This window comes from Lepus europaeus, chromosome 8, assembly GCF_033115175.1.
Source record: "Lepus europaeus isolate LE1 chromosome 8, mLepTim1.pri, whole genome shotgun sequence".
NCBI lineage: Eukaryota > Metazoa > Chordata > Mammalia > Lagomorpha > Leporidae > Lepus > Lepus europaeus.
Genome location: NC_084834.1, coordinates 121026754 through 121050973, shown reverse-complemented (window position 1 = coordinate 121050973; position 24220 = coordinate 121026754). Strand labels below are relative to the sequence as shown.

The 24220-nt window shown below is 43.4% G+C and overlaps 1 protein-coding gene across 6 annotated transcripts in view; it reads right to left on the bottom strand.

The window, feature by feature from the left end:
* CLOCK (clock circadian regulator) overlaps positions 1–24220 on the bottom strand; it is a 112698-nt gene that overhangs the window by 24595 nt on the left and 63883 nt on the right. For 4 of the 6 annotated variants that reach the window (XM_062198812.1, XM_062198811.1, XM_062198814.1 and 1 more), the window contains 8 exons: positions 17963–18052; positions 10762–10882; positions 9025–9138; positions 8777–8895; positions 6730–6812; positions 6440–6546; positions 4034–4181; positions 3420–3495 (listed from right to left, as the gene is read on the bottom strand). In XM_062198812.1, coding sequence (XP_062054796.1) covers positions 3420–3495; positions 4034–4181; positions 6440–6546; positions 6730–6812; positions 8777–8895; positions 9025–9138; positions 10762–10882; positions 17963–18052 — 858 coding nt within the window. The remainder of the gene's footprint in view (positions 1–3419; positions 3496–4033; positions 4182–6439; positions 6547–6729; positions 6813–8776; positions 8896–9024; positions 9139–10761; positions 10883–17962; positions 18053–24220) is intronic. The other 2 variants (XM_062198816.1, XM_062198815.1) reach the window with 2 other exon arrangements.

Below are 24220 nucleotides of genomic sequence, written 5' to 3'. Positions count from 1 at the left end.
CAAATATGCTCTTCTTTCTTTATCGTAAAAAGCAAAAATTTCCTTTAAGCCTGATTCCCTTCCCACACTGGCCCACTTTCTCTTCTGCAGCAAAACCCTTTTCTCCTCACTGTCTCCCACTCCTTTTCCTAGAAAACCTGTAAACTCACTGTAATGCTCTCCTCCAGGCTACTACTGCACCAGATCCGATGCAGCTGATGGCTTGCTCCTCGGCGACACACTCCTGCCTTCTGGCTCTGCTGCTGTCTCGCCAGCTCCTCCTCAACTCCTCTGTGGCTGGTCCTTCCTTGTCTCCCTCACCTCTCAAGGCCCCAGTGCCCCGAGGCGTGGTCCTTGCTCATCTTCTCTTTCGTCTACAGCCCCTTTCCCTGGGTCATGATCAAAATGCATGACTTAAGAAAACCATACAGACATAAAATTTCTGTAGAATATCTCGGAGTCCTTCCCTAAGCTCCGGGCAGGTCACGGTGGTAGCAGTAAATACAGGGAGAAAGTAGACAGAGTTGGAGCACTGTTAGGAAGGCTAACTGTATTTACTAGGACTGGGAAAAAGAAGAAACAAGGGTGAAAATCTCAGTGTTACTCTTATTTCTATAATGGCCCCCACCAAAGAACCCTAGGCGTAGCACGACCCATTCTCGGAAAGGAAACAATTTGCTTTACTCATGCATCCAGGCTCTCTGGGGACGTTCCGTCACGTGGGATCCACGACAGCACAAACCTCTTTGTGTTCTGCACAGCGCCTAGAGCTAAGCCTGGCACATGGCTTCTAGTTAAGGTTTGCTGAATAAATGGCTGGCTGAATAGCCCGTACTGTCGCCCGGCACACTGACCACTGAACTCACGTTTATACCTAGATTCTGGACTCTTTCCATTCCACGTATTTTCTGTAGGTTAAAAATACTTGTGGGAGTCAACTTCTCCCATGGCATTCAGTATTTCCTGCCTCCTGGTACTCATGCCCTTGGGGAGGCCCTCCAAGTACAGCCTGGACCTAGTTACCTGCTTCCACAATGCACAGAACAGATACAGTCACAGGACATCACATCTGTGGTTAGCATACAAAAGACTGCGACTTGCACCGTGCCGGTATTTTCTCCCCCTGGATCTCCTTGCGTGCTTGTTTAGACAGAGAGGGTCAGCTGAAAAGAAACCGAGGATGTCCTCTGGCCTTCAGCCAGCAAGGAGCCAAGGCCCTGAGTCCAAGTGCCCATGAGGAACCAGTTCACAACCACACCACCGAGGTGCAAATATACACTGCCTCAGCTGGGCCTTCCAACAGCCGGGCCCCCACTGACACAGTAACTGCAGCCTTGTGACAGATCCAAAGCAGAGGGTCCAGCTCAATTATGCCTGAGCCACCTAAACTGAGATGACAGGTGTGCTGTTCTAGTCACTAGGTTTTGGAGTAATCTATTATACAGCAATTGATAACTAAGACACTATACTTCTACCTGACAACTAAAGAAGTCGTCAGAGTTCTAATTCTGACTTTAATTCCCCAGTCATGTGTATTCAGGAGAGGTTCCCCACACACCTTGAAACCTCAGTTTCAGTGTTCTCAAAGAAAAGATAGTGGGGGCTGGCGCCGCGGATCACTAGGCTAATCCTCCACCTGCGGTGCCGGCACACCTTGTTCTAGTCCGGTCAGGGCGCCGGATTCTGTCCCGGTTGCCCCTCTTCCAGGCCAGCTCTCGGCTATGGCCCAGGAGTGCAGTGGAGGATGGCCCAAGTCCTTGGGCCCTGCACCCACATGGGAGACCAGGAGAAGCACCTGGCTTCTGGCTTCGGATCAGCGCGGTGCGCCGGCCGCAGCGCGCTGGCCATTGGAGGGTGAACCAACAACAAAAGGAAGACCTCTCTCTCTGTCTCTCTCTCTCACTGTCCACTCTGCTTGTCCAAAAAAACAAAAACAAAACAAAAAAAAGAAAAGATAGTGGGGCTGGAGCTGTGGTGCAGCAGGTTAAGCCTGTCTACAGCGTTGGCATCCCATATGGGCACTGGTTTGAGACCTGGCTGCTGCACTTCCAATCCAGCTCCCTGCTAACGGCTTGGGAAAGCGCAGAAGATGGTCAAGTGCTTGGGCCCCTGGCACCTGTGTGGGAGGCCAGGCAGAAACTTCTGGTTACTGGCTTCAGATCGGCCCAGCTCCAGCCACTGTGGCCATTTGGGGAATGAACCAGATGATGGAAGACCTCTCTATCTCGCCCTCTTTCTCTCTGTAACTCTGCCTCTCAAATAAACAAAGCTTTACAAAAAAAAAAAAAGAGAGAGAGAGAGAGAGATAGCACCTACCAGATACAAATGTCTAAGGAGTAAATCATATTTCTTAATTTATATAAAGAATCCAACCAGAGCCCAGCACATCATAGTTAATAAGCTGTTAGTTTTCTTTTTAAGATCAAACACAGGGGCCGGCACTGTGGAGTATCAGGTAAAGCCGCCACCTGCAGTGCCGGCATCCCATATGGGCACCAGTTCGAGTCTCTGCTGCTCCACTTCCAATCCAGCTCTCTGCTATGGCCTGGGAAAGCAGTGGGAAATGGCCCAGGTCCTTGGGCCCCTGCACCCACGTGGGAGACCTAGAAGAAGCTCCTGGCTCTTAGCTTCAGATCGGCGCAGCTCCGGGCATTGCGGCTAATTGGAGAGTGAACCAGCGATGGAAGACTCTCTCTCTCTGCCTTTCCTTCTCTGTGTAACTCTTTCAAATAAATAAATAAATCTTAAAAAAAAAAAAGAAAAGATCAAAGACAAGGGCGTCTTCACAAAATTCATGGAAAATGTGTATTATGAAACAATTTGTAAGGATTTAAAAATTTTCTTGCACCAAAATCTTTTAATTCCATTTTCCGTATTTCTTAAAAGATTTAATTTATTTATTTGAAAGGTAGAGTTACAGAGAGAGGGAGAAACAGAGGAGACAGAGAGAGATCTTCTATCCAGTGGTTTACTCCCCACATGGCCACAGTGGCTAGTACTGGGCCAGACTGAAGCCAGGAGCCAGGAGCTTCTTCCAGGTCTCCCACATGGGTGCAGGAGCCTAAGCATTTGAGCCATCTTCCGATGCCTTCCCGGGTGCATTAGCAAGGAGCTAGACTGAAGTGGAGCAGCCAGGACTCAAACGAACACCCACATGGGATTCCAGCATTACACAAGGTGGCTTTACCAGCTATATCATAACACTGGTCCTCATTTTCCAAAAATTTTTTGAAGTCTCCTCATATGTCTGTCACCCAATTATTGCTAAACATCAGCATCTTCATTTGTTTAAATATTTATAAAATATTACATTAAAAATAAAATAATCATATCCCTGTCACAAAAGAGAAGATGAAATATTTGAAAATTAATTTCCTTTTCAAGTCTCATCTTTCACTGGAAAGAAAATTAAATAATTTTCTGAAAGCTGTAAAACATACTTTGTCAGCAGCTGTCTCCGGGAGAGATTCTTCAATGCCAAGTTCTCGTCGTCTTTCAGCCCTAACTTCTGCATAACTACAAATGGGAAAAATTTACATTTTAGTGTTTGGTCATTCACTCAAAATACCACAGAGCTGTCAACCATCTAGTGCTTGTTATGTGCCTCACCTGCTCATCTCTAACTCTAGACCATTTTCTACATGCTACACAAATCCAAACGATACCCACAGTGAAGTGTCCCAACTCCAGCTGTGTTTTCCCAGCTACCCCAGGCCTGATGTGCTACTGTAACGACGCACAGCCACGCAGTAACTAAGATGATCTAAACAGAGGAAGGGTGCTGATCTGCTCCATCCTCTACATGATTTGCTTGGGAACATAAAGGACAGTTACAACTTCTGCTGTAATGCACAAAATTTATGTCAAACATATGTCTACATGACGCCTATTTCTATATAAGGCCTACAAAAATTTATCAGTTTACCAAAAGGATGTACTGAACATTGCAGAAAGATCACTTTGTAGTTCAGTAACAAGTCAAGCATAAAATTACATCCCTCAAATCATTGTAAGATGTTACTCTAATTTAGAAATTCTCTAAAAGAACTATTACCTTACTACAGTGTGCGTACAAACAATAAACTCCGGCCTTGAATTCCACTGGTGGTAGGTGATATAATAATGGGTCTGAAGCCAGATCCACTGCTGCCCTTTGGTCAGGAACCTGTAGTAACATGATTTGCCTTTTCCATACTGCATTACTAAAACGAAAAAGGGGAAAGTGTTTAATTTTTTATTTCATCCGTATTATTAGTTATATAGAAACTATTCTTAACCAAAAGCTAACATTTATATCTACATGTAAATCTAAATATACAATTTTTTCTGGATTTTCAAAAACATGTCTATCAGTTCTAAGAAAATGCTATTCCTCAGAGATACTTCAAGGTTCCAAGCAGGCTTCAGTTCCCTCATACAGCCTAACTTGCAGTCAGTTATTGCTGATCTTACACACTTTTTAAAGTGGACAAAAAACTTGCAAAACTCAAGAATTCACACTGTGGACTTCCTCATGACAGGCTGACAGTAGTAAGAAATCACATCTGAGTTCCCATCAGACCACAGATTCTCTGGCAGGTACAGTCATTTTTGAGACTTTTTTTTTTTTTTTACAGGCAGAGTGGACAATGAGACAGACAGAGAAAGGTCTTCCTTTTGCCGTTGGTTCACCCCTCAAATGGCCGCTGCAGCCAGCGTACCGCGCTGATCCAAAGCTAGGAGCCAGGTGCTTCTCCTGATATCCCAAGCGGGTGCAGGGCCCAAGGACTTGGGCCATCCTCCACTGCACTCCCGGGCCATAGCCGAGAGCTGGCCTGGAAGAGGGGCAACTGGGACAGAATCCGGTGCCCCGACCGGGACTAGAACAAGGTGTGCCGGCGCCGCAGGTGAAGGATTAGCCTAGTGAGCTGCGGCGACAGCCAAGACATTTAATTTTAAACCTTGGGGCCAGCCCTGTGGCGTAGCGGGCTAAGCCTCTGTCTGCAGTGCTGGCACACCATGTGAGTACTAGGTTTGTGTCCCAACTGCTCCTCCTCTGATCCAGCTCTGATGAAAGAGCTTGGGCCCCCGCACTGTGGGGGACCCAGAAGAAGCTCCTGGTTCCTAACTTTGGATCGGCCCAGTGCTCTGGTCATTGCAGCCATTTGGGGAGTGAACCAGAGGGCAGAAGACCTTTCTATTTGTAACTCTACCTCTAAAATAAATTTTAAACATCTTTAAAAATATTTGTTTAAACCTTAACCAAAATCAGAATAACTGCACTGTTTCAAGTAACTGCTAAGTACAACACTTTGCAAAATATGCTCTGTAAATTTTAAGTACTGAAGCCTTTTAACAAATGTTTAGCAAAAATATAGGCTAATGATTAAATTTGGGAAGTTTTTTGATAAATAGTTTCTTCAATTTCTCAAAACTTGAGTGAGGGTATTCTGAGAGAGGGATTATGAAGTTTTTCCCAGTATTCCTTAACTATAAAATCCTTTTTTTAACAGACTGGCATTCAATGTAGCAAATCTTAGTAAATGCCAGACAGGATCGATAGATCACTCACTCTCTCTCTCCCAGAAACGAAAGTCTACAACACAAAATCGCTTATCCAAAGTCACCCAGTTAGTTAACAGAAGTGCCAGGTCTTTTCCACTTCATCAGGTGTGTAGTCACCACACAACAGAGTGAATGTTTTCTTTTGTGTCAAAAGGACTTTACTCTGAAAATTTTCAGTTGATGCTATCCCATGTAATGGTTTCTTTTCATACAGAGTTTACATCATCACAGCATATAAGATATCTAGGCAAGCTTTACAGCACACCCAAGAGGGCAGACGTAGAGGGAGGGCAGAGAAGCAAGTAAAACCCATCCTTACAACAAGTCTCCGAAACAAAGAATGAAGAGCACGTGGTAAGGGGTAGGCCTGCACTCTGCTGTCACTCACAAGCTATGCCCGAGTCAATTCCTCAGCCCTCCATGACTCAGTTTACTCACGGCGAGAATGCCAGTGCCTGCTGTAACTACAGTGACGAAGAATGGAGACGATAAATGTGAGTGTTCAGGGAAGCGCTGGCACAGTGCGGTAGCCACACTCCTGCTGCCGGCAGCAACAGCAGCAGAGGTGTGAGCTGAGCGCCCACGGTGAGCTTTCTCCAACACACTCCCAATACTGTGACCATTTTCAAAGGAATCTACTTCCCTTACTCCAGGTGCACAGTTTATACAATTCAGAACAAGATGTTTTAGAACAAGACTTATTATAATAAACTGAAATGTAAAACTGGAACAAGTTTGCTTAAACTTCATGACTCTCCTATTCGATTTGTCATACATACAAAGCAAAATTTCCCAGTACATTTCAAAAATACAAAAATAGTTTTAAATCTGCATTCTATCTCTTCTCACTAACAGGACAGGATTTCTGTTTACATAATTTAAAAAGTAAATGCCCGAAGTATTAAAATCTACTTACAGTGCTCATGACATTTTGCCAAGTTTTCTAGGTCATCCACATGATAGTAATCATAGCCTGATGTTCCCAAAACTTCAAATGGCAAATATCCTATTATGGGTGGTGCCCTAAGTTACATATGAAACAATCGATATTACAATTCTCTCCATAATTAGAAATATTCCAACCAGAAATGAATTTGAAATGGCTTTATTTTTTTCCCCAAAGTTCCAGATTAGAAAAAAATTGTCCTTAAAATCCATTAATTTCAAGAATTATTAATTTTTTACAAAATTTAAAAATGGAGTTACCTGTGATCCAGAAACAGAAACTTCCATTCTAAACTATGCCTAGATGTAAATTCTTCATTGGGTTCTTCAACAGTACACATTTCCTACAAATAAATTATTAAAATTTAGAAATGCTTTCTTGTGTCCTTATAAGAATCCTACACATTATCAAAAATAAAAATTATTAGGTAACTTTTCCTTGCACAAATTTTTTACACATTTTAGTTATCTATTATCTATGTCAACAGACACAGGCTTCTGAATGAGTAGTTTTCACTCTACATATTTTCCATAGACACACACGCCTATAAACCCTAATTCTGAGTTCAGAGCTCTCTCCTGAATTACTGTCCTGTATTTTGAAACTATTTGAACGTTCCCACACATCTCGAACTCAACAAGTTTTAAGAAGAATGAATTGTCTTACTCCTCAGTAACACACTTTTCCATCTGATTACAGGGCACATACCTGTGTGGTGACAGAGTCCAGAACCTAACAGTCACACATACTCTTTCACTCTTACAGCTAAGTGCTAACTTCTCTACACTTCACCTTCACAGTGCCTCACCCATCTTCAGTACCCTGGGTTAGCCCCTTGCCATCATTAATGCACATTCTGGTTAAGGCATCTCACCAATCTCCCTATACTTCAATTCACTGCACATTCCAGGGCCACAGCTACTTTGCAAATACTCGGATTGTACAACTTCCCTACTTACAACCCTTCAGTGGTTCCTAGTGTTAACATCGTCAGCAAAGAGAAACAGCAAAGAAAGAAACAAATTTCACCTCTGGCCTCTTCTTACTTTTCTAACCTTGTCTGTCTCTACCTCTCTACACACAGCAGCCGTAAACTCCAGTCACACTAAACAACACATTACCTGCCGCTGTCCCCTTTCTTCAGTACAACGCTGTTTACTAGCTGGGGCTTTGAGAGAAGCATTAGAAGCCAGTCCCAGTCCTGTCATTTAATGCCTGAGACACTGGGCAAATTAACGCTAGGAAGACAACTTAAATTCCTTAAGCCTCAGTTTCCTTACGTTTAAGGCAGGGATCAGGCAGCATCTATCTCACAGGGTTGCTGTAAGAACTCAATGAGATAATGCATGTCAAGCACACACTATTTGGTAAATACGCAAATGTTAGCCATTTTTTCTTTCCGAAGATCAAAATATGCACAGCCAGACCGTCTGAGGACCTTCTAACCACTAAGGCAGTGCTATCTACTAAATCCTGATATGGCATTTCCCTAAAGTTCAAGTCACATCTGGCTTCTTCCCAGCTACTTCTAGGGTTGAACTAGTTCACTTTCCCACTTCCCTACTAAATGATTCAGTTAAATTCTAGAATTGAAAAGGTAAATTATGTGCAGTAAAAAGCTGCTTACACATTTCAAAAACAAATCTGAAAACCAATATTTAAAAAATTATCAGGGGAGGCTGGCGCCATGGCATAGTAGGTAAAGCTGCCGTCCGCAGTGCCGCCATCCCATATGGGTGCCACTTCGAGACCTGGCCGCTCCACTTCTGATCCAACTCTCTGCCATGGCCTGGGAAAGCAGTGGAAGATGGCTCAGGTCCTTGGGCCCCTGCACCTGTGTGGGAGACCTGGAAGAAGCTCCTGGCTCCTGGCTTCAGATCAGCTCAGCTCCAGCCATCGTGGCCGTCTGGGGAGTGAACCTGTAGATGGAAGACCTCTTTCTCTCTCTGCCTCTTTGTAACTCTTTCAAATAAATAAATAAATCTTTAAAAAAATTACCAAGGTTATTTTGGATTTCTCCTTTAATGAAGACAGTGAATTAGTCACAAAAACCTAAGAAAATTTTGCCCAAAAGTAGGTCAACAGTGACATACAACCACTGGTGAACTGCAAAGAACTTACACTAAGAAATTAGCTATATAATTTAATAAGCACCTTGATAACTCATGTTTCAAAAAATCATGATCATGCATGTTCAATGTCTCACAGTCTTCAATGTTTATACGAAGTTTCAGCCATTCTAAAGACAACAAAAAATTACATAATATGGACTGAAATTCTCTCTGGGAAATGAAACTAGAAACATACCTTGATGAACTGCGGTGTAACCAATCTCACAGTAGCTACAAAACAAATTCTATCTTCATAGGAAGGCCTATGTGTGCGCTGTATAGTTCCTTCAAAGCCATTGTGTGCTGAAGTGGATACTAAAACAGTGAAGAACGCTATGATCAGTTACTCCAACAAAAGTTGTTACTGACATCCAAACATCTATGTCTTTAAGAACTAGAAAAATAAATATCAAGTTAAAACACACTGGAAAGGGAGGCACTCACCACTATTTAAAGATTTGAAATTTCCTATGAATCTCACATACTCATAGGTAGATGGTTCTTTTGGGTCTATTGTTCCTCGAAGCATATGACAACAGAATTCTAACTGATTTTTTGCTGAAATGAGAGATTTTGAAAAGTCATTCTATGATCTGGACAATGAACAAATATCACACAAAATAAGACTAAAAGCAAACTTTATCGTCATTATTTCTCTTAACAGAGTTTTCAATGACATTTTAGTAGGTAGGCGGTGACCTCACCTGCACAAGTGACTTCGTGCCCCCATTTCTGTCCTTCCTCCTCCTTACTCCAACTCTGCTTCCACCTATACCCTGCAGTCTTTCCTGCCTTTCCTAGGACCAGGGCCACGAAGAGGTCATGCATTTCTTCAGCACCTACACATTCTCCTCTGTGGGTCCTTTCTAGTCTTCAATTTGCTCAGTTTCCACCTCAAACAACGGGTTGCTCATGGTGAGCTTTCTGGTTCCACACACTTGGCTTCACGTCATGTGCTCCAGTTCCCGCACATTCAGTTCTCCTCGGCTCACACCGGGGGTTGCCCCACAGGCCCCTCTGCAGCAACTCCTACGGTACCTGACACGTGTACTATCACCTTCAACAGCTTCTCCTCACTGTTTCTGCCTCTTTCACCACGGCGTATGTCTCTCCTCACCTCGGGGCAGCGTTCTGCTGAGCCTGATCTGCTTTCTTTACAAGCTGACCTCTCCTCCCAACTCCGCTATTTCAAGCAGGACACACTCTTACACCATGATTTATTGTCATGGCTTTTTCACTCACCTGTCCCCATAGTAGCTTAAACTCAAAATATCTGAATCTTTCTTCCCAAGTCAGCTGTTCCACGTGTACTTATTCCCCAAGTTGGAAACTAAATGAATTTGGTGGCTTTTCTTCCCATCACAAGTCTCAAATATAATGTGTCCAGGATCTGCTATTTATTTCACAAGGAAGCTCTCCCAAGCCCTCACTGCCACCAGCTCAATGCTGCACACACTACCCTGCATCCAGGTAACTGCCCCGTGTTCTCATTATGCCTCCATATTCTGGCCACGCTGACGCATCCTTGCCAACCACTTGTAAGTCGAATCCTACCGTCGTCAGGTTATTTCAGCACTCAAGGACTAGCAACACTTCTCTTCACTTACACCAAGCTCACACTCTTCTGCCATTAACATTACAGATGGTTCTAACTCCAGAGGTTCAAAATCTATTCTGCCCCAGACCCTTTCCCATCAATGATCCTCAGTCACTTGGTTACCTGTGCCTAACCTCAAGTCCTACTGAGTTTACTTCCTTAACACTCACACACTTGGCTCCCCTTCCATAGCTAACATTATACAGTATTCCTTTCTGTTCCCAATTTAGTCCTATTGCAAATTTCCTACCTGAGTGATCTGCCTTTCTAATTCTGCCTGTTTCCTTCCCAAGACACAAATCACACCCCTGTACCACCGCACCTTCACTATGGCCAAAATGACCTACTAGATTTCTAAAGCAATTTTCTGTTTTAACTCATTTACTATCTTTGGCATAAAACATCTTTTTTTCTTCCTCAGAGAAGAACATTTTTTTGCTTATCGATTATTTACTTAGCAGATAAGCAAGTCAATTAAGACTTTTTACCACCCCCACTTTGATCTTGAACTCCATAAACTTGCAAACGAAAGGATTATGCTACCAAGCAGAATATCTGACTTCTGTTTAACAGCTACTACTTACATTTTAAGTACTCAGGAGTTAATGAGTCACTTTCCAGCAGATGGGTAGAGAGTATTTTATAAACCTCTGAATGTTCCCCCTCTGGGATAAAATTAAATATACTTTGATCCACAAGATCAGACTGAAAAAAAAATTTTAAACACAAAATAAATCTATAATTCTAAAGATATTTATCTTAAAAATATATCATCACTATTAAACAACAGAGTACAGGGTTAACTTTCATTTATGTAAGATAACCAACAAATGTCAAGTTACAGATCAGATCTTACAAAAACCAGACTGAGAAGTTAGGGGCATAACAGTACATTCATGGCTCTGATAGTAATGGCATCAGATTCATGATCACTATGACCTTCAAAGCTTGATAAATAATTTGCAAAGCTAAGTTCCACGAACTTTGAACACATTAAAATACAACATGACTAAAAGTTAATCAGAAAATTCTTGGACCACAAGTCATAGCTTTACTACCGTCGCCAGTGGTGGCACACATATACAAAGTCTGGTCTCATGCTAAATGTCGTATCACTTCGGTTGTCCAATAGGTGCTTTCTTTTTATTTCATATTTTCCTGGCATCTATCTTGCATTCCACTGTCAGAAGCCTTGCTTTTATGCTACCCACCCCCACCCCCAAGAGGGCAACTGACACGTTAAGCCCAGTGACTTGCTGACTCTTGTGTGTTCCTTTCATCAACAGTAAGTAATCTCACAAGCCCTGCGTTGCCTACGGTGCCACAGCTGTGGAATCAAAGGATGAATGCATTATTGGTTCTTATGCTTAAGGGCCACTGGTAACAAAGCTTCAGGGACATCCCATTTCCTACTGAATTCTGTCTACCCCACTAGGTTGCTCTCCATTTTCCAAGAGGTCTGTGGAACCCTGAGGATGGATATGGGGGTGGCTGTCTCAAGGACTATGGGGGGACAGGTGGGGGTCGTGGAGGAGAGAAGGAGCTGTGAAAGCAGAGCTGAGGGTCTCATCCCCAGCTTCCCACCACAGCACTTACTCTTTTTGTTTATATTTTATGAATCTATAAAGATTCTGTTAAAACACACACACAAACAACACTACCAACACAGAGCCACTGGAGATGGAGGGAGGAGAAAGGGTCCTGACTGCTCTTCTCACATTCACACTCTGCCCTCAAAGCCCACGCTTTCTCTCCACAAATCTGCATCTTCCATCTCTCAAAGACCAAATGACCTCCTTCCAAAAAGCACTCCCTAAGCATCACAATTCAGAGTGAAAATAAAACTTCTTTCATATACTGTGTTTTACTCATTTCCTATTTACCATAAAATTAGTCACATTTTAATGTGTAGGTCTTTTCTATAATGAATAAAAGGGCTCTTTTTTTTCTTTTTAAGATTTTGTTTATTTGAAAGTCAGAGTTACACACAGAGAGAAGGAGAGGCGGGGGGTGGGGTGGGGGCCGGGGGGAGGGAGGGGCACAGAAAGAGAGATCTTCCATCTGCTGGTTCACTCTCCAATTGGCCGCAATGGCCAGAGCAGCACCAATCTGAAGCCAGGAGCCAGGAGGGTGCAGGGGGCCCAAGGACTTCAGCCATCTTCTACTGCTTTCCCAGGCCATAGCAGAGAGCTGGATAGGAAGTAGAGTAGCCGGGTCTCAAACAGATGCCCACGTGGGATGCCAGCACTGCAGGTGGCAGCTTTACCCACTACGCCATAGCACTGGCCCAGGCTCTCTCTTAAACCTTTATCTTCCCCCCTCCAAATCATGGCACATTAACACTGTGTGCCTTGCACATCATAATTATTACCACAGGAAATGATTTTGGACAAAGGAATTATCTCATATTTGCTTAAGCGGTAGCCACACCAAAAATAGCTATATTTTACAAAGGGATTCTTCTGCCTCTAGAACTGAAGGAATAAACTGAAAACTTATGGTAATAGAAATGCTAGAAAATGACCTTTTATAGACAATGAAGAAGCAAAATACACACATTAATATCAATGCAAAAGTCTTGATAGAAAAATAAGATACTAGTTTGAAATGATTAGCCTTCTATTTTTCATTCTTGCCAACTACTTCTAATACTATTCCAGTGTGTTACGATTCGACCCATGTTAACTGTTTTCCACGCGTGAGTTCACAGGGCATTTCACGATCTGGAGAGAAGAACACGAGTGGCTGGTGTCCACAGTAGTCTGATTCAAGCTCTGCCTCCCTGCCACTCTGCAAGAAGCACCAGAACTTCCGCTGACCACCACCCCGAAAACCTTCCAGGGTGACGAGGCCTGGTGTTGCCATAGCATCCACTCAGTTCCCAAACTCAACTGAAAGGGAAGAAAAAAAATGGTTTGGCTGCTATGGCTTGACCATGACTTGGCTCTCCAGCTCACACAGACATTTAAGTCCCAAAGTCTTCCATTAACGGTCAGTGGGTCAGTGAGACCTAATCCAGCTGTGCTGCCTGAGGTGGGCCCACTGGGCAGTGATTCGACTGAATTAAGTTGCTGGGGAGGAGCCCCCACTTCAGATCATGGCGGTTCTGTAGAGAGACACAGGGGCACGGAGGTCAGGCCCTGGGTTTCTCTGCTTCCTGGCTAACCACGTGATCCTGCACCCCACTACCTTCACCGGATACCACCCCAATGGGTCTGCCCAGTCTTGGCCTGAGAACCTCCAAGACTAGGAGCTGAAATAAATGGTATTCTTTCATAAGTAGCTTCTCAGGTACTTCAGTTATAGTGACAAAAAGCTGAATAATACAAAGCTCTCTGGGTCCCTTTACCTCAGTCATTTTCATGAAGAGGCGTACGTCCTGCTGATTTAGCTCTTTGACATTAGGAAGACGATGACAGTTAAACAAATGATTACTCTAGATAATAGTTGCTTAAAATGCACCAAAAGTTGGGGCCTGTGCTGTGGCGCAGCAGGTTAACACCCTGGCCTGAAGAGCCGGCATCCCATATGGGCGCTGGCTCTAGTCCCGGCTGCTCCTCTTCCGATTCAGCTATGGCCTGAGAGGGCAGTGGAAGATGGCCCAAGTCCTTGGGCCCCTGCACCCACATGGGAGACCTAGAGGACACTCCTGGCTCCTGGCTTCAGATCGGTGCAGCTCTGGCCATTGCGGCTGTCTGGGGAGCGAACCATCGGATGAAAGACCTCGCTCGCTCTCTCTGCCTCTCCTCTCTATGTGTAACTCTGACTTTCAAATAAATAAATAAATCTTTTTTTTTTTTTTAAAGGCACCAAAAGTTCCTTCCAAAAAATGACAAATATACTTTGGATATATGTTTTTAAACAGCTGTGTTCCTTTAAAAAATGCTTAAATTTATTTTTGTGAAAAGCAGAGGAGGAGCCAGAGATTTTCTACTTGCTGGTTCACTCCCTAACTGTCCACGGCAGCAAGGCAGGGCAGGCCGAAGATGGGAACCCAAAACTCCATCCAGGTCTCCCACACGGGTGGCAGGGATCCAAGTACTTGAGGCATCATCTGTGCCTTCCAGGGTGCACGTCTGCAGGCAGCTGGACCAGAAAGAACACGCAGCAGGCACTCCCACACGCGACGCAGTACTCTCAAGTGGCCACAACACCTGCCCCCAGCAGCTGTCCTCTATCCACAGACATAGGGACAAGCTCCAGCCCTGGTAAATAAGCCTTACTCTCATATAACTACAATGAATTCCAAAGCACATTTCTGTATACTGTATGTTATACCAAAGACTATTTTCTTAAAACACATTTTAAGTCATTATTAACCACGGATTAAAATGGCAAGTTTAATTTTCAACAGAACTGAATTGTAAACACTGAAGCCCAAGTTAGAGATTCTGCTAATGTTTCTCCCTTTGTAAGCAACAGCCAAAATTTCTTTTTTAGGCAAAACAGGTGAACACATTAAAATAAAGAGAGACATTATGGTCTTAAGCCTTTTGTTTAGTACCTGTTACAGTTTAATTACTATCAATGGCATTTTTTACTGTTTGATCCTAAATAAGGATCATTTTAGTTTTCTCAAAACAAGTCTGTGTTTTCAAACCATCAGGTAACATAATTCAGCAATGTCAGTGTGAAGTGAAGAAAAAGATCCACAGCCAGTGGACACAAGAGGGAAACTACTTTTCACAACATAGGCTATTAATTCAGCATGGAATAAAATGGATCTATTGGATCAGCAGCAATTTCCCTTGCCCAAAAACATCTGCCAGTCTACAGTCTTTGGATGACACAAATAATTTTAAAAACCTAGATGAGGGGCCAGCATTGTGGTAGAGGTTTAAACCATTGCCTACAATGCCAGCATCCTGTATGGCCACTGGTTTCAGTCCCAGCTGTCCCACGTTCAATCCAGCTCCCTGCTAATACACCTGGAAGAGCAGCAGAAGACGGCGCAAGTACGTGAGCCCCCACCCACCATGTGGGAGACCAGATGAAGCTCCTGGCCCAGCCCTAGCCATTGTGGCCACCTGGGGAGCGAACCAGCAGATGGAAGCACGCACACTTTGGCGCTGCCTCCTCCTCTAATTCTTTCAAATTAAATAAATTAAAAAAACATATGATATTAATTTTAAAAAAAGAGAACTGAGTATGGGACATCTGGGAACTCTATACCATCTTCTTAATTTTTCTATAAATTTTAAAATGATTCTAAAATAAAGAATTTCTAACAAAAATAATCCAAGAGGGAATGGAAAGGTGGGGAGCGTTTTTATCGAGGAGAGAATGTTAATGCTTAAACCCCTGATTGCAATTAGAGCTGTCATATGTTGTCTATTTCAAACTGCAGGCACACTCCCCTCACTGAAGACAAAGAGCCAGCAGGAAGGGGTTTATGAAACAGCCAACTCGTTTTCATACATTCAACAAATAACCCTGGAGGGCCTCTCTGGGAACTCGCTGGGGTTCCCGAGGACACAGAGGGAAAGGCCTGCCCTGAAGTTTACAACTGCCATAACTGTCCAACACAGGACGCCAGGCACACATGAGAGGCGTGGAGCTCACTGTCCACTAACAGGAGATCAGAGAGGAGGGGCAGCTACACTGAATGAACTTTAAACAGTGTGAGTACACTGCAAATGACCCCCTGGTTATGACTAAATTAAAGATCATACTGTTTCTACAAATGCACAACTGAAAGGAAAACGAAGACAGCCACGAGTGGTTTAAAACCATCTAACTGTACTTGCTTACTCGTATCTCAATCCTATAAAACAACTCCTTCCCTGAGCTTTCTTACTATGCACCAGATGGGGCCAGTGTTGTTGTGTTGCAAGTTAAACTGCTGCTTGCAATGCCACCACCCCGTATCAGAGCCGGTTCATGTCCCAGCTGCTCCGCTTCCCATCCAGCTCCCTGCTAATGTACCTGGGAAAGCAGTGGAAGATGGACAAGAACTTGGGCCTCTGCCATCCATGTGGGAGACCTGGCTGAATGAATTCCTGGCTCCTGGCTTTGGCCTAGCCCAGTCCCTGCTGTTGCAGCCATTTGGTGAGTGAAATAGAGGACAGAAAATACCAGTCTTGGGGCCGACACTGTGGCACAGCGGGTTAACACCCTGGCCTGAAGCGCCGGCATCCCATATGGGCACCGGTTCGAGACCCCGCTGACTTTTTCACATAAATAAATCTTAAAAAAAAAAAAAAAAGTTGCCCCCAAAATTCACTTAGTCTGTCCTTTTCCTTGTCCCTGTTAATTTACCTACATGTTGGTATCATCTAAATTTACTCTCAATTTTTTATTTTAAAGACTTACAAAGAGTGGTGGTGAGAAAGACAAAGACAGAGGCAGAGACAGAATCTCTCACCCGCTGGTTCCCTCCCCAAATGGCCACAACAGCCAGAGCTGGGCAAGGCAGAAGGCAGGAGCCGGGAACTCCATCCAGGTCTCCCACTTGAATGGCAGGGGCCCAAGCATTTCAGTCACCTTCGACTGCTTTCCCAGACACATTATCAGGAGCTGGATCAGAAGTTGAGCAGCTGAGACTTGAACCAGCACTCACATGGATGCCAGCATCTCAGGCAGTGGCTTAACCTACTGTACCACAACACCAGCCCCAACCCTCAAAAAAATTTTTAGATTGGATTTAACACCTATAATTTTAGCTTGCTGGAAAACAAAGTCCCTGTGTGAGTAATAAAGTCATTTTCTGTGTGAACCAAAGAAATCAGTAATCACTGCCTGGCTTTCATTAAGAAACTGCTCATTTAGAATCTGTTCTTTTAAGTGGAGAGTCCATTCTCTTCATATGTAAAGTACAGAGTAGCAGAGTGACCAGGGAAAAGGAAATACTACTTTTCAATATCTCTTGAAAAAGACATCTACAGAGCAGTTCACTTTGCATTATTAAAAATTTCCACGAGATGGACACTGGGGCCGGTGTTGTGGTATAGCAGGTTAAGCTGACACCTACAAGGCCAGCAATCCCACTTGGGTGCTGTGTCAAGTCCTGGCTGCTCTGCTTCCAATCCAGCTCCCTGCTAATCTGCCTGGGAAAGCAGCGGAGGATGGCCCAAGTGCTTGGGCCCCTGTACCAACATGGGAGGCCTAGAAGAAGCTTCTGGCTATAGGCTGGCCCAGCCCTGTCTCTTGTGGCCATTTGGGGGATGAACCATTGGATGGAAGTCCTCTAACTCTGCCTCTCAAATAAATAAACAAATCTTTAACACACACACACACACAGAGAAATGATTGTTCATCACCCTAATAAAATTATACAATACACCTTAATTCTTTATACCCTTTCAGTTGAACTGAAAATCTGAAAATGAATTGAATATGGTCATTATTGCATTGTGAATTACGGCACATAGCATTAAGGTTCTGAATTTATTATTTTTATTGTTTTTAAGTCATTCTTTTCAACAAGTTGTTTATGAGTTCCCCTAGTTGCAGTCAGTAGCTCAGTATAAATTTAGTTATTCCTGAGATATCCCTAGTGATTGAACATATTCACCAGATGGATTACAAAAAGCAACTCTGAAAAGTTAGCATTAGAATAAAAGAAGCAGAGAGGTTAGGTAAGGTGGCACTTGAAATAAAGTTACTACAGAGTACAGGATCCTAACGAACCTGAGGCAACACAGCCACGCAAAACAAAACTTACTTAGAGCTTCCATCCGCACCATCAGCCTCACTGTTCAACACTGCTCTTAAGGTCCACTGCCTAGTGCTTTCGTCTGAATATTTAGAAACAGACATAAGAGATTACAGGATTTTCATACTTACTGGTAAATGCTCAAGTAATGAAGTTACACTCTCAGACACATATATTATGCTTCCATCTGTCATGATTGCTAAAAAAAAACCATCAAGAGCCTGAAATTAAACATAATGGTCAGTTAAATGAAAAGAAAAAAGTATTTCACAGGACAGAAATAAAAATCCAAGATAAATGCCAGGGACTTGATATGGAATTATCTAGCTTTCCCCCTTCCAATACCTCAGCTACTATCTCTGTGCATTTGTAAATACTTCTTGGGGAGAAAAATCACTCCCTGGCCATCTATTAGACAGCTGCATTTTAAAGGCTAAGAAATTAATGTTCTATCTTTATCACTATGCACATTATATGACCCAATCATATATTCATATATATTATGGTTTATCTGAAGATGCTAACATCTCCAAACATACCATCAACAACAGGTCTCAAGCACACAGAGAAGACCTTATACTGCATCTGAAGAAGAAGTGTATGACTAAAGCACATGTAAGACGACATGAGGAGTAGAGTAAAATGGAGCAGTGGGAAATTAAGCTGGAAAACCAGGCTTATGAAAGATCACGAAAAGGCCCTGGATTCCCAGTGAAGCTCTGTAGGACTTTATTCCAAGCAAAACAGGAAGCTAGCAAAAGATTTTAGGGCAAGGTATTGTGCTTCAACCAGAGAGGTCTGGGTGCAGTGTGTAAAATGAACTTGGAGGGAACAAAGAACTGAGTCAGGAAAAGCTCAGTGGCTTTTGGAATAATTAGGGCACTGAGGGAAATAAGCAGCAGTCGGCATGGTGAAAAAGGGACTTAGGCAAGCACTGAGAAAGGCGATGTCAGAACATCGGAGAGAAGTCAGAGCAGGGGACGAAGCATTAATAATGAACAGTCCAGGCCAGCGCCGTGGCTCAACAGGCTAATCCTCTGCCTTACGGCGCCGGCACACCGGGTTCTAGTCCCGGTTGGGGCACCGGATTCTATCCCAGTTGCCCCTCTTCCAGGCCAGCTCTCGGCTATGGCCTGGGAAGGCAGTGGAGGATGGCCCAAGTGCTTGGGCCCTGCACCTGCATGGGAGACCAGGAGGAAGCACCTGGCTCCTGGCTTCGGATCGGCGAGATGTGCCGGCCGCAGCGGCCATTGGAGGATGAACCAAAGGCAAAAAGGGAGACCTCTCTCTCCGTCTTTCTCTCTCACTATCCACTCTGCCTCTAAAAAAAGTCCAATATTGTGTGTTTGACCAAGTGTTCTCATTTCAGAATCCCATTCCAGAAGTGACAGTTGAAGAAACGAGATCTGCAAAAGAGAGAAGCATGTCAGAAATAAATCCTCAAAGAATTATCTATTTACACAGGCACGAGGCAGTGAAAAAAGCCAAAGGACATGACAAAGAAGATAGAATGCACTCGTCCAAACAGTCAATGGAACAGAAAATGACGAGATAAATGAGGCTGCAGATGGATGTTTGGGGTAAAATAAGAGTAAACCACGTAAAAAGTAAAAAAACCAGAACTGAATTTTGGAGAAATTTCAAGAGTTAAATCAACAAGAAGGCAGATCACATGACAATCAGCTTAGAAACCAGGAGATGATGAGAAGGCTACTAGAAGCCGTGGTTAATGAACTTTGGAAGGGAAGAAGACAGGACCATAGTTTTCAGAGAACCAAGTACCAAGGAAAAGGCACTAGAGAGAGCGAGGAATGAGCATACTTTCAGCCTGAATGAAAGCAGATGCACGAGGCCAGTGTTGTTGTGTAGCAGGTTAAGTCACTGCCTGTGACCCTAGCATTCCATCTGGACACTGGATAGTGCCCCAGCTGCTCCACTTTCAAACCAGCTCACTGCTAAGGGCCTGGGAAAAGCAGTGGAAGATGGTCCAAGTGTCTGGGCCCCTATCACCCATGCGGGAGACCTGGCCAGCCCATTCCAGGCTGTTGCAGCCAGCTGGGGAGTGAACCATCAGATGGAATCGCTCTCTTCCTAACTCTTTCAAATAAATAAATAAGTACATAAACAGGAGGGAGGGAGGGAGATCCAGTGGAAAACCTGAAGATAATTTTGTATGTGTGCAACAAGAAAATGCTTGTAGGGGCTGGGTTTGTAATACAGTGAGTTAAGCTGCCACCTGAGACACCAGCATCCTAAACAAGCACCAGTTTGAGTCCTAGCTGCTCCAATCCAACTCTTTGCCACTGCATCTGGGAAAGTAGAAGATGACCCAAGTGCTTGGGCCCCTCCCACTCATGTGGGAGACCTGGATGGAGTTCTTGGCTCTTGGCTTCACCCTGGTCCAGTAGGCCATTTGAGATGTGAACCACTGGAGGGAAAATAAATCCCTCTCTCCGTCTGTCTCTCTACCTCGCCTTTCAAATGAAGAAAAGAAAAAGAGAAAAAGAAAATGCTTGTAGTATACCACTTATGTACCTGGGATGTAGAGAAACTTCCTTTACACTCTAAGTAATTATTGAAGATAAAAGATGCCCATCTTCTAGAATTGCTCAGAGAAATCTATTCTTGGTTAATGTAGGGAGAAAATGGTAGACATTTTGCTAGTTAAGCAAATTCATGAATTAATTCTCTAAAAAGTTCTTATGTGGAAGCTAAAAAAGTTGATTTCCCAGAAGCAGGAAACAGAACAGTGGCCACTAAAGGTTAGAGAAGGTAGCAGGGTCAGATGGAGGGTAGACAGTAAGGACCAAAATGCAGCTCCACAAGAGAATTAAGTTCTAAAATACTACAGCAGAGTGGGTCCAGCTGATAATTTACTACATGTTTTTATAAAGAACTAGATGAGAGGAGTTCAAATGTCCCAACATATACAAAAGAGATACATGTTTAAGGAGATGAAAAGCTAATTATTCTGATTTGATCATTACATATTGTACACATGTCATATTATCACACTATACACCCCCCAAATAAAACGCTGTATGTTAATAATTAAAAAACAAGCTTTTTCAGTACAATATGCCATATTATTTCATAAGGAATAGGGTCAAATGATATGCTCTTCTCATATGAAGGTGAGACTGTGTCACCTCTGAAAGGACATTAATGTCCTTTGTGCCAACGCGTATCTGCTAGGACTTGTGAGAGGACATTAACGTCCTTTATGCTAATACGTATTTGCTAGGACTTGGAACGCAGCTCTCCGCTGTGAAAAGAACAAAGTGGAATCAGAACACTTAAGAACTTAACCATATTTCTAGAACTAAACCTTGCTCCTTCCTCTTTCAAAGCAAAGACAAAGGAGAGAAACGCTCTGAAAACATCTCAATACACCATTTAATCCGGGACAGACCCAGGGCTGTACTTCTTTTGAGGTATATAATCGCCTAAGAAGACAGGTGGGCATGCCGGAAATTAAAGCAGCCTTGACGGGGGGCCTTGCAGAGGAAGATCAGGGAGAGACACAGACAGAAGAGCACAGAGCCTCATCCCAAGACTAAGCCCTGAAGCTCATCCCTTTCTCTGTGGTATAAAGGAAATAGGATCTTCAATAAAAACCCCATCTTCCTGTTTGCTTAGTGACTGATAGGTCCAGGACGATGGGAATGGAGGGTCTAGGGAGCGAGGCATTATCTTCTCGGGGATCCACAGCCCTTCCCCCACAGAGTACAGGAGAGAGATGCTAGCTGTTAAGAACCACATGCTAGGAGATGACCTCACAGAGAAATGACTTTGCAGGCTAACTTTCCTGCTCTCAATCCTCCAAGGGTGGCAAGAACAGTCCTCAGAAAACAAACGGGAGAGGGACAGGTGGCCATGGAGGACTGGACAGTCAACACCTTAACTAATAAGTGAATCTGAAAACCTTAGTTCCGATTATTCCATTGGCTATCTGATCATGGACAAGCTGCAACTTCTCCAGACCTCACATACGGAATGCAGAGGTTGAGCTAAACGATTTGATCACTTCTAGCAGGGCTCACATTCCGAACATGGAGAGCTGAAACGCGAAATCCCTTTAAAAATGCTCTTGTGAGCTGCCTATCCAAATGTGATCAATACAAGCCAGCCAAGAATTATATAATAACTAGACTATATGTTCGCCAAATGAACTTCATTGAAACAAAATCTGTACTGTTTAAATTATGAATGAGATTTTATCACATTCAGTCACATCTGGAAAGACTGCTTAGGCATGTAAACATCAAAACTGAGCCAACATATGTCCTCGGGCTGCAACATACAAACACATACAAATTCTTCATCTCGGCATTTTAGCACTGGTATGTACATTTACCTAGTGCTTGTATATACTAAAAACAAAAAATATTCTTAACATAATAAGTATGACATTTTTTCAGGAATATAAACCTAAAAATCAGTGAGGATAGTCATTAAATAATTTATTTTTAAAGATTTATTTATTTGAAAGACAGAGTTACAGAGAGAGAAAGGGAAAGACAGAGAGGTCTTCTAGCTGGCCACGACGGCCAGCGCTGGATCAGGCCGAAGCCAAGAGCCAGAATCTCCGCCTGGGTCTCCAAAATGAGTACAGGGGCCCAAGCACTTGGACCATCCTCCACTGCTTACCCAGGCACATTAGCAGGGAGCTGGATCAGAAGCAGAGCAACTGGGACTCAAATTGGCACCCAGATGGGATGCCGGCGCTGCAGGCTGTGGCTTCAACCTGCTGCACCACAGCGCTGGCCACTAATTAATTTATATCTTAAAATTTTAACACATTTAACCTTTCTCTGTTGTGGGTCACAAATAATATTATAATCTCTGGAATCTGAATCATTTTTTCTTTAATATTTCTCTGTGTGTGTTACATATACCTTGGCAATTAATAAAAAACTCCATCATAAAGAAAAATTTAAAGATATTATTCTGTTTAGCTTATTAGTAAACAATTAGCTTACATTGTTAATGAAACTTAATAGTGATATTAAAAGAGATAACTTTAAATAATGTCAAACTACTTTTTAAGTGCTTGTTTATTTTCGTCTACTTGAAAGGCATAGCAAGGGTTGGGGGTAGGGGAGAAAGAGAGAGATGGATTGATCGATCCTCCATCCATTGGTTCAACTCCCCAAATGTCTGAAACAGTCAGGGCTGGTCCAAGACAAAGCCCAGAGCCAAGGACTCTCATCTAGGTCTCCCATGTGAGTGGCAGGGGCCCAAGCACTTGAGCCATTATCTGTGGCATCACAAAGTGTGCAATAACAGGAAGCCAGGTCCAAGCGGAGCAGACAGGATTCTAACCGGCGCTCTAATAAGGGATATGGCCACCCCAAACAGCAACTAAACCTGTTGGGCCATATCCGCCCCCAAATCACTTTTCAGAGAAAAAAATTTAACAAAATTAGGAACTATGATTTGTCTGGAAGTATACTAACTTATTAAAAACAATTACTGGCTATTAAGCTAAACATTCTGTGTCACAACTTTCAAAGAAAATAAAAATCTTGATGAGTGGTGGTGTGCACCGTGCTGAGGGAACTGGATCAAGACCAGTCGGCCTGCAGAGAACCGCTCTGAGCCATTACTGGCTGCGCTACTCAGGGCAAGTTCAGGCCTGTGTCCCGTCACCTTCTCAGCTGGAAGTAAGGAGACGCGGAAGTCTACTGTGAGACACAGGCACCACTGTCTACTTCATGACACTGCTGTGTGTGTTAAATGAGTTCAGATGTGAAAAGCGCTCAGCTATTTTTCTGATTTAAAGAGGGTTAAATGTTTACAACTTTTTGAAAATCCCTTATATACACATGATATGGATAAAATGCTGAAGACCTAAAGTAACATACCCAAACAGGGTAAGAGACAAGGAAATTATTTAACAACCTCTAATATTCTCACCTTAACTGCTTTCTTGTACACTCCTCCTACGTCTACTTTCCCTTATCTATTTTCTTTGTCTTTATTATCTCCAAAGTAAATCACCCTATTTCCTTTTTAAAATTTTCATCAGTGGCATAGAAGGCTAAGCCTCCTCCTGCAGTGCAGGCATCCATATGTGTGTCGGTTTGAGTTCCAACTGCTTCACTTCTGATCCAGCCCCCTTCTAAGGCACCTGGGAAAGCAGCAGAGGATGGCTCAAGCGCTTGGGACCCTGCACCCACGTGGAAGACCTGGAAGAAGCTCCTGGCCCCTAGCTTTGGCCTGGTCCAGCTCTGGTCATCTCAGGCATTTGGGGAATGAACGACTGGATGGGGGAGCTCTCTCTCTTCCCTTCTCTCTCTGTATCTTTGCCTTTCAAACTAAATAAATAAAATCTTCATGAAAATTTGACAGTGAACTCGGTATTTCATGTGCATAGGCAATACCTG